Source organism: Grampus griseus (genome assembly GCF_964374135.1).
Source record: "Grampus griseus genome assembly, chromosome: 9".
In the NCBI taxonomy this organism is placed as follows: domain Eukaryota; kingdom Metazoa; phylum Chordata; class Mammalia; order Artiodactyla; family Delphinidae; genus Grampus; species Grampus griseus.
This window is the reverse complement of record NC_139003.1, coordinates 89525215-89539018: the sequence shown is the minus strand read 5'-3', so window position 1 is coordinate 89539018 and position 13804 is coordinate 89525215. Positions and strand designations below refer to the sequence as shown.

Below are 13804 nucleotides of genomic sequence, written 5' to 3'. Positions count from 1 at the left end.
AATAGTACAAAGTGTCTGTGGGAGCAGGGGAAAAACCCAGGCACTTAATTCTGCCTAGGTTTCTCAGGGGGTAGCTTTTTGCAGGAGCCACCTGAAATTCTTTCTGCCTTTTTGTGGTTGGCATTTTCCTTATTCTTTGCATATAGTACCTTCTCTGAAGGAATCAGTAAAAACTTAAAATCTATTTAACATCTCCTAGAGGGGGCAAGTTATGCTTACAGTGGTTCTGTATGTAGGGTGGAGGAAGTCTCTGATTCCTGGTATGAGATCTAAACCTGCTACAATTGTTTTTCTGCAGAAGCAAAATTGGGATAATGCTAACCAAACCAGTAAATAAAATATAATAAAAATAATTTAAAATATCATTGAGATCGGGGCTTCCCTGGTGGCGCAGTGGTTGAGAGTCTGCCTGCCGATGCAGGGGACACGGGTTCGTGCCCCGGTCTGGGAAGATCCCACATGCCGCGGAGCAGCTGGGCCCGTGAGCCATGGCCGCTGAGCCTGCGCGTCCAGAGCCTGTGCTCCGCAACGGGAGAGGCCACAACAGTGAGAGGCCCGCGTACCGCAAAAAAAAAAAAAAAAAAAAATATCATTGAGATGATTAAAATTACAAAATGTGTACCAAAGTATGTGTTAGTCAGGGCTTTAGTACAGGAAGCAGAAACTGCTCTAGGTATTTAAAGCAGGAAGGTATTTCATACAGAGGATTGGATAGACAGCTAATGGAATGAGTTGAAGGATCTACCACAGGTGCAACACAGAGACCTGGAAGCTCCTGCTGTTACCTGCCATGCCACTGCTAAAGTTCAGCTTCTGGGTGCTTGGTAACTGAACTCTGGAATGATCTATAGGGCTATCTCAACTGTCTCTAAATCCTCAGGTCTCAGGACTTTGCTAACTAGCTGAAACAGTAATGGGAAGATAGTTTTCCTCTTTCTTCTGTCTTCTAAATCTGTTGGAAAGGGGAGTCTATGAAATTGTAGTTTTAGGCTTTTCAACCTTTCCAGAGTATCACAAGGGACAAAGAATAGAGAATTAGAAAAATATTCATCTTATTAGGATGGACACATTAATGACCATATCAGTGGACTGGGGAGAACTCAGATGTCTTCTGGATAAGAGACATAGGAGTCCAAAAGTAACACTTATTTTAGATATGTGATAGAGGAACTTGGTAGAATGACAAGTGACGTGTGAAACAGGACAAAGTAGAGGATTTAGGCATTCCATTGAATGAATCTTTGCTGATTAGGAGCTTCAGTTTACAGACTAGACATGAAACTTCTTATTCATTTTAATAAAGGGTACAAAATAATAAGGATTCCTGCATTGTTCTAAAGATTTGCTTGATTTCTTGGTGTTTCTAGGACTCTTTTGTGTGTAGCCTTTAACTCTTAACTTTTATGGGTTTTTTTTGATATGACTATTCACACTGCCCTAATTTTCTTAAAAATACCAGTCTTCTGCAGGGAAGAGGATTTGCTGTGACATTAGGAAGCTGGAAGCAGAGAGATGTTTAGGGAGGCGCTGACTCTGCTTTATCTTTCCAAATTAGAATGTGGTCTTGATGATGCTGAATTAAATGCAAGAACTAAAAGAACCGATGTTTGAAAACACTCTTTAAAAGGGAAGCGTGTATTAATTAGCATGGCAAGAATTAGCTGGTTTTTGTTTTTCAGTTTGGGCACAACTCGTCCTGCACATCCCCCTAGGAAACCATGGGGCTAATGAAAAGACATCTTTGGCTCTGTGTTGAGCTATAGCGTGTTTGTGTTCCCACCAGTCATTCAGCTCAAACACACCTTTATACCCTGTATTTTTTGTATCAGCAAAAATTTTTTGCTGATACAAAAACATTTTTTTTAATTTTTCCCACTTTCCATAAAGAGAGAGCCCTTCAATTCTACTTTGTGGTTACAAATTAAAATACTTAATACTTGGAGTGCTGATTATTCATTCTTGATTTTCAGGTTGTTGCAAGACATGAAGATTTATTGGCACAAGCAACTGGGATTGAATCTTTGGAAGGTATAGTTCCGTTAACTATTATACATGGTACAGAGCTAGCCCAGGGCTTGGAAACTTCTTCTGTGAAGGGTCAGAAAGAAAATAGTTTAGACTTTGCAGGCCATACTGTATCTGTTGCAACTACTAAACTCTGCTGTTACAGGGTGAAAGCAGCCAGGTAATATGGAAACGAATGTGTGTGGCTGTGTTCCAACAAAACTTTAATAAAACTTTGCTGACCCCTGAACTAAACTCTCTGGGTTTAAATCCTTGCTTTCCCACCTACTAGAAGTGTGACTTTGGACAACTTACTTAACCTTTCTGTGCCTCAGTTTTATCTATAAAGGAGGAGTATTAATATGTTATTTAGAGGATTAAATGAGTTAACAAAATGCTTTGAACTTTTCCTGGCACATATTTAGTGCTTTTATAACTATTAGTTAATTAAAACAAATAAGCAGGGGAATTCCAGTGGTTACAGTGGTTAGGACTCCGCACTTTCACTGTTGTGGGCGCACATTCAATCCCTGGTTGGGGAACTAGGATCCAGCAAGCCGCGTGGCGTGGACAAAAAAAAAAAAGAAACAAAAACAAAATCAACTCCACTAAAGTAGTGGAAATAGGCTTGAATTCTTTCCTATTTCTTTGAAATGCTTTTCAAAAATGAAAGTATAGTAGAATGATAATACATTGGATTTTTATTATGAACTCTCTTATTTTCGTTTGACTACATCTTTTATGAATTTGTCATTCTCTCTATATTAAATTAAACTACATCTCATAAATATGAAATGTTAATATTGTATTTTCCATTATCACTTGTGTTGTGATTACTATTAATCATTGCACATCAAAAGAAAGCTAAGTGATTTTTCCCTATGTTGATGAAATTCTTAAGGAAGAAGGATATTGCTTTCTGTGATGCAATATTCTTTAATGCTTCCTCTAGTATTTCTTACGTGCACTCAAAGATGTTATTTTCAGCATGTGCATTGTTTCTAAGGCATCCTGATGAAGAACATAGTATTTTGGAGATAACAGTTTGTTATTTGAATATTTAGGATAGATATCAGACTATGTTCATGGGAAAATTAAGAGGCTCTAGGTACTGACTTATTATGGAAAATTAATTTTCTTTAATCTCATAATATTTTTATATGTTTCTGGAAGCAAGTAAATAATACCTTGTTTTCAATGGTAATTTTTGTAAACGAATAAAGGTTTTTTTCCTTTATAGAAACCCATAGGGATGTCATGGTAGTACATTGATTTTGAGTATATATAGGTGTAGATGAATCATCACAACAGAAATACTTCTCATTGTGGTTTTCTTTTTCTTTTTCTTTTTTTTAAATTGGCCACACCACATGGCTTGCAGGATCTTAGTTCCCCAACCAGGGATTGAACCTGGGCCACCACGGTGAAAGTGCCGAGTCCTAACCACTGGGCAGCCAGGGAATTCCCTATGTGTGTTTAGTTCTATAGTGTGCTGATTTTCCCCAGAGTGCTTTTCAGTGTTTAAAACATTTAAAATATGCTGTTAGACTGAGTTAGAATGACTATCCATTGGGTGACTGTGTACAGTACAAAGGCTGACTTCCCTGAATTCCTATGATAATCTAAGAATATTCTCCAGATTATTTGAACATAAGTCAAAGTATGAATCAGTTAGTATTCATTTTAGCATGATGTGTATTTCTAATCATTTATTAAACTTTTTGAGATGTGTGTTATGTATTTGAAAATGTATTACCCCAACTTCTACTTCATCTACTTTTTCTCCTATATATGTAAAATTTTGGCCATATAATTCATTTGGAGATATATTTATTTAGCCTATTTTATTAAAATTTACTCTCCATTTTTTTGTTTATTTATACATTGAAATTTTAATTGAGAATTTGTTAGATTCCAGGCAGCTGTAACAATATACAGAGTCCCTGTCCTTATGGAGTTTGGAGGTATATTTGATTAAGCCTATTTTATTAAAAAGAGATAGCCTAATTTCTTCATTTATTTGCTCACTCAGTCGAATAGTAATTGAGAACTTGTTAGATACCAGGCACCTGTGAACAATAGAGTCACTGTTCTCATGATATTTATGTTCTAGGTAGGGAATTAGACCAAAAAAAAAAAATGTGTAAGTAGGGAACTTCAGGTACTTTTAAGTCCTAAAAGAAAATAAAATAGATGATGAGGTAGAAGAATGGGAGTTCCTTACTAGCTAGGATGGGCAGGAGATGCTTCTTTGAGAAGATGACATTTGAACTGAGATCTGAATGATGAGAAAGAGCTACCACATGACTATCTGGGGAGGAGAGTGTGGTAAGCTGAGGGACCAATAAATGGAATTAGCGTGGCATGTTTGAAGGGCAGAAAGAAAAGGCTAGTATGACTAGAGTTTAGTGAATGAGGGAAAGAATTGTAGATGAGGTTCTTGGGAAGGAATTTTGATTTTCATTCTAAATGCAATGGTAAACAATTGGAGGGTTTTAATTAGAGATGTTACGTGATTAATGCTCTAAAAAGTTTTCTCTGGTGGCTCTATAGGAAGGCAAGAGTAGAATCTGGGGTACCAATTTAGAAGCTATTAGAGTAGTAGACGTTGATCGTGCCTTGAATTAGTGGTGGATATAAAGAGAGAGAAGTGAATGGGATAAAATGGGGGTAGAGCTGATAGGATTTGTTGATGGGAAATGAAAAGTCTGAGCGAAAAAAGTCACCAACAGTGATTCCTAAGATTTAAGTCTGAAAAAATTGGATAGATGATGGTATGAGTAACTGAGATGCGTCACACTGGAGAGGATCATGGTGGGGCAGAAGTTATCTTGTTGGGTGTCTTAAATTTGTCATAAGAGAGTTCAGGGCTAGAGATTTGTGTGTGTGTGTGTGTGTATAGATAGGCAGGTATAAAGAAAATCTATATAGATGTATGTACGTATGTGTGTATATAAAATCAGTATTTTATTGAACAGATAGTGTTTAAAACATTGGGATTGAATGAAATCCCTAAGAGAGATTCTAGGTGGAGAAGAGAAATTGGCTGAGGATCAAATCTTGGAGTACTCCAGCATGTAGAGATCCAACAGAGAAGGAGTGGGAGCAACTCATGCCATCAGAGGGAGCCCACGAGGGTGATGACTTGGAAGCCTAGAGAAAAAAATGTTTTAGGGAGGGAGTGGTTCAACGTGTCATGCATTTCTGAGAGTTAGAACAAGATCAAGACAGAACTGACAATAGCATTCGGCACCTTGGAGATTTCTGGTGACGTTGACAAGATCTGTTTTGGTGGCATATGTGTGAACGGTGTTGCGAGTGGGTTGTGGAGAGAATAAGATGTGAGGAAGTGATGATAACAAGGAAAGCCAGTTCATTCTTGGAGATTTAAGGTCAGTGAACCATAATACCGGCAGAAATCCTTGGGTCCAGAAAGGATTCTATTGGACTGAGCCATATTAAAACATTTGTATGCAGATAGGAGTATTAATTAATTCTGAAATTACTTCATCTAATATGACAACATTCTATACTTAAATTTATTTAGAATACTGTGTTTCAAAACTACAGCTATGCCAGTTGAATATAGAAACTGAGTTTTAAAGAATATAGTTCAAAATAATTAAATCTGTAATATTGGAAAGCCCATTTTTAGGCATATAAAAAAGTAAAATTTCAGATCTGTCTTCCTGAAAATAATTTTACAATTTTATAAACAGTTCTTCATCATGTTATGTAAGTAGGGAGTAAAGGCAATAATATACTTGCTGTCCATATTTATTATTTATCTAGCATTGGGAGTTAGAGAGAGTATACCAGGAGGAGAGTACCTCATTTCCAGATCGTTCAGGGCCTTGTAGACCAAGCTGTGGACTTTAGTTTTAACATAGGAGCAAAGGGGAGACTGGGGAAGGGATTTAGCAGATGAGTGTTATAATTTGCACTTCCAAAGATCACTCAGGCTTTTTTTTTTTTAATATAATTTTAAAAATAAGTTTCTTTATTTTTTGGCTGTGTTTAGTTTTCATTGCTGGGCGTGGGCTTTCTCTAGTTGAGGCGAGCAGGGGCTACTCTTCATTGCGGTGCGTGGGCTTCTCGTTGCGGTGGCGTCTCTTCTTACGGAGCAGGGGCTCTAGGCGTGTGGGCTTCAGTAGTTGTGGCTCACGGGCTCAGTAGTTGCAGCTCGCGGGCTTTAGAGTGCAGGCTCAGTAATTGTGGTACACGGGCTTAGTTCCTCTGCAGCATGTGGGATCTTCCTGGACCAGGGCTTGAACCGTGTCCCCTGCATTGGCAGGTGGATTCTTAACTACTGCGCCACCAGCGAAGTCCCACGCTTCTTTTTTTGTAATTGTAGTACAATACACATTAACATGAAATTTACCACTTTAACCATTTTAAACTATATAACTTAGTGCTATTAATTACATTTACAGTGTTGTGCAACCATCACTATCCAGTTCCAGAACTTTTTCATCACCTCAAATGGAGACCCTGTACCCATTAAGCCGTCACTCCCCATTCCTTGTCAGACTTCTTTAGTGGAGCAAGGTTAGGACGGGGAAGACTAGTTAGAGGTTTTTGTAGTAGTCTAGGTAAAAGATACTGGTTGGATTATGATGATGGCAGAAAAATATGGAAAATTTCTCTATTTTTTTCTTTTAACTTTTTACCCAATTTGAACCCTCGTAAATTTGTAAAGTAATGTAAGCTGTTATGTTTTCCTAGGTGTCCTTCAGATGATGCAGACAAGAATTGGGGCTTTACAGGGAGCTGTTGATAGGTACTGTTGTTCATTTTGTAAATGAATGAAATGGAAAGATTTTTATCCATTGATAGTTTGAAGATGATTTTGTCACTCCTCTTTCTGTTTTTCCTTTAGGATGAAAGCAAAAATTGTTGAGCCATACAATAAAATAGTAGCCCGTACTGCTCAACTAGCAAGACTTCAGGTAGGTCCTCACTTGTCATTTCTTTGTACTTTTACTTCATTTTGTCTTTATAAGCGAGCAAATTTCAAGAGAATGAATTCTGAGGAAGTAAGAGAATATGAGAGAAAACGGGAAAAATACTAAAGAGCTTTAAAAGAAGATATTCAGTTTAAAAAATAAAAATCTAAACTACTATTAAAGTGAATTATTTTCACTCTTATTATATCAGTGTATTACTAACTTTTTAGAGTTCAAAATTATTTCTCTTAATAGAGAACAGGAAGAAACCTTTTATCCTTACAGTTTGCTATGATCCAATGTAAGGAACCCAAACCTATAACTTCTGTAATACAGCAGTCCCCAACCTTTTTGGCACCAGAGACCGGTTTCGTGGAAGACAGTTTTTCCGCGGACCGGGGAGGTGGGGGTGGGGGGATGGTTTCACATGATTCAAGCGCATTATGTTTATTGTGCACTTTATTTCTGCTATTGTTACATTGTACTATATAATGAAATGATTATACAACTCACCATAATACAGGATCCGTGGGAGCCCTGAGCTTGTTTGCAACTAGTTGGTCCCATCTGGGGGTGATGGGAGACAGTGACACCTGAAGTGTGTGGCTTATGTCTAGTCTACTCTGTAGTCTTGTTTTGATTGCTGTCACTGCAGAAAACCCTGCTTCACAAAGATAGGATGTTGGAAACAGAAACAGGCTTTTCAGTGCTTTCGTGGCAATCTCAGGATATCCCACCTTGACTTTAATCCAGAATGTATGGAGATTTGAAGTTGTCTCAAGCATACTTTTAAGACCACCGTCATTTACAGTCTCAAGCAGTTGATCTTCTTCTAGCACAAAGTCGATTCACTGGACTTATTCACAAATGGGTCGCAGATCCACTCCTTCCCAATTCGGGGGTCTTTTGTGGCTGGGAAGTAATGCTCAAACTCTTTTGAAAGCTGAGATGGGTGATCATGCACCAGCTGGGGGGAAGAAGGCCCTGGCTCAGCCTCTTTCAAAATCTCTGCTAATATTTGAAACATGTCAAAAATCCTAGTGTTCACTCATTGCCCCCATAATTCCAGTTTGGCTTTGAATGCAGCCATTTTATCTGCCAACTTGAACACAGTGGTGGTTCTCTCCTGAAGTGACGGATTGAGTTTGTTGAGCAGGTTGAATATGTCACACAAGTAAGCAAGTTTTGTGACCCCATTCTGTGGCACTGAAATGTGCTGCCAGAGGTGACTGTTTTTCTAAAAGAAATCTCTGGAGTGGCTCTCATAACTCAAAAACTCTGGCCAGTGATCTACCTTTAGAAAGCCATCTCACTTCTGTGTATAAGAGAAGACGTGTGTGCTCTGTGTCCATCTCCTCACAGAGCTGCACAAACAGATGTGAGTTAAGGGCATGTACTTTAATGTGGTTGATAATTTTAATCACATCCTGCAAAACGTTAAGTTCAGGTGACATTTTTCGGCTAGCCAGCATTTCCCTGTGGATGACACAGTGTGTAGACTCACATTCAGAAGCAACCTCTTTGACCCAAGTAGTGAAACCAGAAAGCCATCCAGTCATGGCAGCCGCTCTGTCTGTGTGTATATCGACACAAAATGACCAATTCACTTTTCCTGATATGTAATCATTCAAAGACTTGAAGAGTTCTGCAGCTATTGTGTTGGTTGTCAACAAAAGTGCACATAACATAACCTCATGCACATCCTCCTGAAAGACATAACGCACAAAAACAAGCATTGTTGCCTTGTTGTCAACACCAGCAGACTCGTCAACCTGGATTGCATACCATGGTGACTCATTAATCCTCTCTAACAATTGTGCCTCAGTATCCTTTGCTATTTCATCAATTCGTCTAGTTGTGGTACTAGCCAAAAGAGGAACACGTGCCACGTTTTGAACTGCAGCCTCTCCTAAAAGTTCATGACAGATGTCCTTAGCAGCAGGCAGGCTCAACTCTTCACCAATGGTAAAGGGCTTTTTCTTAAAGATTTATTTATTTATTATTTAGTTAGTTAGTTTATTTTTGGCTGCGTCGGGTCTTAGTCGCGGCACGCAGGATCTTCATTGAGGTACGCGGGATCTTTCATTGCAGCACGCCGGCTCTTTGTTGCAGTGCACAGGTTTCTCTCTAGTTGTGGCGTGCAGGTTTTCTGTTCTCTAGCTGTGGTGCACAGGCTCCAGGGCGTGTGGGCTCTGTAGTTTGCGGCACATAGGCTCTCTAGTTGAGGCGCGCAAGCTCAGTACTTGCAGTGTGCGGGCTTAGTTGCCCTGCAGCATATGGGATCTCAGTTCCCCGACCAGGGATCGAACCCGTGTCCCCTGCATTGTAAGGTGGATTCTTTACCACTGGACCGCCAGGGAAGCCCAGTAAAGGGCTTCTTCTTAGAGTCTTCTGCTGTCTCATCATTGGGTTTTACCCCCTTTCAAAAAAGCTCTCCAGCGACATTTGTTTTTTCCTCATTTTGGCTAGGGTTAGCTTGTGGGCTTACCCACACTGTGACTGAGAGAAGTGCACAGTGCAGGAAAGAGGTGCGGACAGAAGTGGTAAATAAAATAATGGGCAGGCCATGCGCAGACTGAAATAAGTGTCAGTTTCTGACTTAAAGCCTGCCACCACATGCAGTTGTACAATTGAAGTACATCAACTCACTTGCCGCTGTAAAGCCTGCCACCAGATGCAGCTTAATTGTCACTTTCCACTCACTGGTAGAGTTTTGATATGCGTCTGCAAGCAGTTGATTTATTACGATCTCTGTGTAGTCAAACCTCTCTGTTAATGATAATCTGTATTTGCAGCCACTCCCCAGAGCTAGCATCACTGCGTCAGCTCCACTACAGGTCATCAGGCATTAGATTCTCATAAGGAGCGCACAGCCTAGATCCCTCACATGCGCAGTTCACAGCAGGGTTTGCGCTCCTATGAGAATCTGATGCTGCCACTGATCTGACAGGAGGCGGAGCTCAGGTGGCAATGTGAGCGATGGGGAGCGGCTGTAAGTACAGATGAAGCTTCGCTCACTCACCCACCGCTCACCTCCTGCTGTGTGGCCCGGTTCCTAACAGGCCACAGACCGGTTCCGGTCCGTGGCCTGGGACTGGCGACCCCAGCTATAATAGATGTTTTAGTATTTTAATCTTTGCTATTTCTGGGTCAGTTTTTGTCAATTGACCTTTCTTCTTGTTATGGGTTTTATTTTTATGCTTCTTTTCATGCTTGGTAATTTTTGATTTTATACTGGAAAGGTGTGTTTTGTGTTCAGGGGTCTGGATTTTAAAAAATTTCCTTGAAATGGTGTTGGACTTTATTCTTGTTCACAGTTAAGTTACTTGAAATTAGTCTGATCTTTTTGAGGATTGGTTTTAAATATTTATTTATTTATTTAGCTGCATTGGGTCTTAGTCGCGGCTTTCAGGATCTTTGCGGCATGTGGGATCTTTGCTGCAGCATGAGGGACCTTTTGTTGCGGTGTGCGGGCTTCTCTCTAGTTGTGGTGCATAGGCTCAGTAGTTGCAGCACATGGGCTCTCTAGTTGTGGCACGCGGGCTTAGTTGCCCCCTGGCATGTGGGATCTTAGTTTCCTGACAAGGGATCGAACTCACGTCCCCTGCATTGGAAGGAGGATTCTTAACCACTGGACCACCAGGGAAGTCCCCAAGGATTGGTTTTAAATCTTTGTTAGTGCAGGTTCAGAGCATCCTTTAGCCTAGCGGTAGTTTAGCCATGTTTACTACTAGGTCTTTCCACTATGAGCTCTGTGCATTGTTTCAGTGTTTCTTTCCTTGTGTTTCCTCTTACACATGCACAAATTGGCACTTAGCCAGAGACTTGAGGCCATCTTTCTGCACATCTCCCCAACCTCTCCTTCCTGGCCAGTTCTCTGCCCATAGACTCTAGCTCCTTTTGGCTTTCCTGAAATCTGATCTGTTTCCACACTTCAGAGAGACTGTCATGTTCTGTTTGCCTTTGCTCTGCTTCAGCTAGAAAATTGTCTTCCGGCAGTAAATTGGGATAGTTGTTAAGCTCATTTTCTTTATTTTCTTTCTCCTGTGCTATTTTTCAGTATCTGTTGTCTGAAAATTTTATTTCATGTATTTTGTTCAGTTTTCTAGTTGTTTAAGATGGGAGGGTAAATTCTGCCCTATTATTCCATCATTGTTAGAAGTAGAAATTGCCTTCATTAAAAAAAATTGAATTATAAGTCACATACTATAAAATTCATCACTTTAAAGTACACGTTTAAGTGTTGACTGAGTGGTTTTTACTATATTCACAGGGTTGTGCAATCATCACTGCTGTCTAATGCCAAAACATTTTCATTACTCCAGAAAGAAACCTTAGGCTCAGTAGTAATCACTCCTCCTACCCCCTTACCCCTTGCCCCTCCCCAGCTTTCTAATCTGCTGTCTGTCTGTGGATTTGCCTATGCTGGATATTTCACATAAATGCGTCATACATTGTGTGGCATTATTTTGTCTGTCTTCTTTCACTTACCATAATGTTTTCAAGGTTTATCCATGTTGTAGCATGTGTCAGTACTTCATTCCTTTTTATGACCAAATAATATTCCATTGTACGGATATACCACATTTTTGTTTATCCATTTATTTTGCTTGCCTATCAGTTGATAGATACTTGTTTCCGCTTACTGGCTATTATGAATAAAAACTGTTACAAACATTTGTGTACAAGTTTTTGTGTGACGTGTTTTTTTCGGTTATCTTGGGTATATACCTGAGAATATATATGCTAGGTCATATGCTAACTCTCTTTAACATTTTGATGTATCGAATCAATATATGAACACCTTAAACTTAAACAATGTTCTATGTCAATTATACTTCAGCAGAGCTGGAAAAAACTTTTTGAGGAGTGCCAAACTGTTTTCCAAAGCAGCTGTACCATTTTACATTCCTATCAGCTATATATGAGGGTTTCAATTTCTTTCTCACCAAGACTTGTTTTCTTTTTAATATAGCCATCCTATTGGTTATGAAGTACTATCTCGTTGTTTTGATATGAATTTCCCCAATGACTGATGATACTGAGCATCTTTTATTGTGCCTATCGGCCATTTGTATATATTCTCTGGAGAAATGTCTATTCATATCTTTTGCTCATTTTTAAAATGAATTATTTGTCTATTCCCTCTCTCCCTTCCTTCCTTTCTATACTTGGCATATTGTGTTCTGGCTTCCAATTTAGTTGTTGAGAAGCTGTCATTCTGACCTGGTCTTTTGAAGGTAATCTGCACGTTTCCTCTGGTTTCTTTTTTAAAAATTATTTATTTACTTATTTTAACATCTTTATTGGAGTATAATTGCTTTACATTGTTGTGTTAGTTGCTGCTGTATAACAAAGTGAATCAGCTATACATATACATAATATCCCTATATCCCCTCCCTCTTGCATCTCCCTCCCACCCTTGCTATCCCACCCCTGTAGGTGGTCACAATGCATGAGCTGATCACCCTGTGCTATGTGGCTGCTTCCCACTAGCTATCTATTTTACATTTGGTAGTGTATATATGTCAATGCCACTCTCTTACTTCGTCTCAGCTTATGCTTCCCCCTCACTGTGTTCTCATGTCCATTCTCTATGTCTGCATCTTTATTCCTGTACTGCCCCTAGGTTCTTCAAAACCATTTTTTTTCTTTTTTTAGATTCCATATATATGTGTTAGCATATGATATTTGTTTTTCTCTTTGATTTCCTTCAGTTTCAGAATGGTTTCTTTTTATTCATTTCATGTGCAATTTGTTTTTCTTCTTCCATCTGTGAGTTTATCTCTTTCATCATTTCTGAGCCGTGCTTTCTTCAAGTATGTATCATTCTCTCTCTCCTTTGTCTTCGATTCTGATTAAATGTACACTCAACTTTCTTTATCATCTAAGTCACTTACCCTCTTTTCCTTACTTTACATTTTTTTTCCTTTCCTTGCTGTTCTCTGGAGTTTTTTCTGATTGGTTATCTACTTCATTAATTTATTCCTGACCACTTCCTGTGGTTAAAATAGTCGATTATTATTTTGCTAAGTTTTGGTTATTGTATGTTTTATTTTTAGAAGTTCTATGTTTCTTTTCCTAAAGTGCTATATGACCTATTTCTTGTTCCCTGATTTTGATTTCTTTGAATATATTCTGCTGAAGTATTCTGTTGCCTTACTCTGGTAGGTATAGTATTTGTAGTCTTTGTGGGTATGTTTATCTTGGTGGTGCTTGCTGGTTCTGTCTAATGGAGTCCAGTTTTCCTGGGTGCCTGGTTACTTTTTGCTGTGTGTTGGACATTTTATTTGAAAAGTTATTTTTTAGAATATTTCAGTCCTTCAGAGAGGATTTGTTTTGTTTTTCTATGGCAGCAGAAATCGTTACCAGTCCAAGAACAACATTAAATTAATCAATTTTAACTCTTCTCCTCCACTTTGTCTCAGAGGCTATCAAAATGTAGGATCTAATTTTCCAGGACTAGCAAGTGATCTCAGATTACAAGTGGATTTGCTTCCTTTCTCTTGGGGTTCACTGTGCTTTACTCTTGGCTTGGTGTTTGTATCCATACTATCATTTCTTTGATGCTTTTGAGACATTTTTACATTTTATACAACAGTTTTAGTTCTTAATGGTAAGCTAAAAATATAGTCTGCCATTATTTTATTATTATTAATTAATTAATTAATTTTTTGTCTGCGTTGGGTCTTCATTGCTGCGTATGGGCTTTCTCTAGTTGTGGCAAGCGGGGGCTACTCTTCATTGCAGTGTGTGGGCATCTCATTGCGGTGGCTTCTCTTGTTGTGGAGCACGGGCTCCAGGCGCGCGGGCCTCAGTAGTTGTGGCATGCAGGCTCAGTAGTTGGGGCTCGT

The 13804-nt window shown here is 39.1% G+C and overlaps 1 protein-coding gene across 1 annotated transcript in view; it reads left to right on the top strand.

Annotated features, from left to right (window-relative positions):
* COG5 (component of oligomeric golgi complex 5) overlaps nt 1-13804 on the top strand; it is a 285669-nt gene that overhangs the window by 7184 nt on the left and 264681 nt on the right. The window contains exons 3-5 of the mRNA XM_082661812.1: nt 1971-2028; nt 6730-6784; nt 6884-6953. Of these exons, the coding sequence (XP_082517938.1) occupies nt 1971-2028; nt 6730-6784; nt 6884-6953 (183 nt within the window). The remainder of the gene's footprint in view (nt 1-1970; nt 2029-6729; nt 6785-6883; nt 6954-13804) is intronic.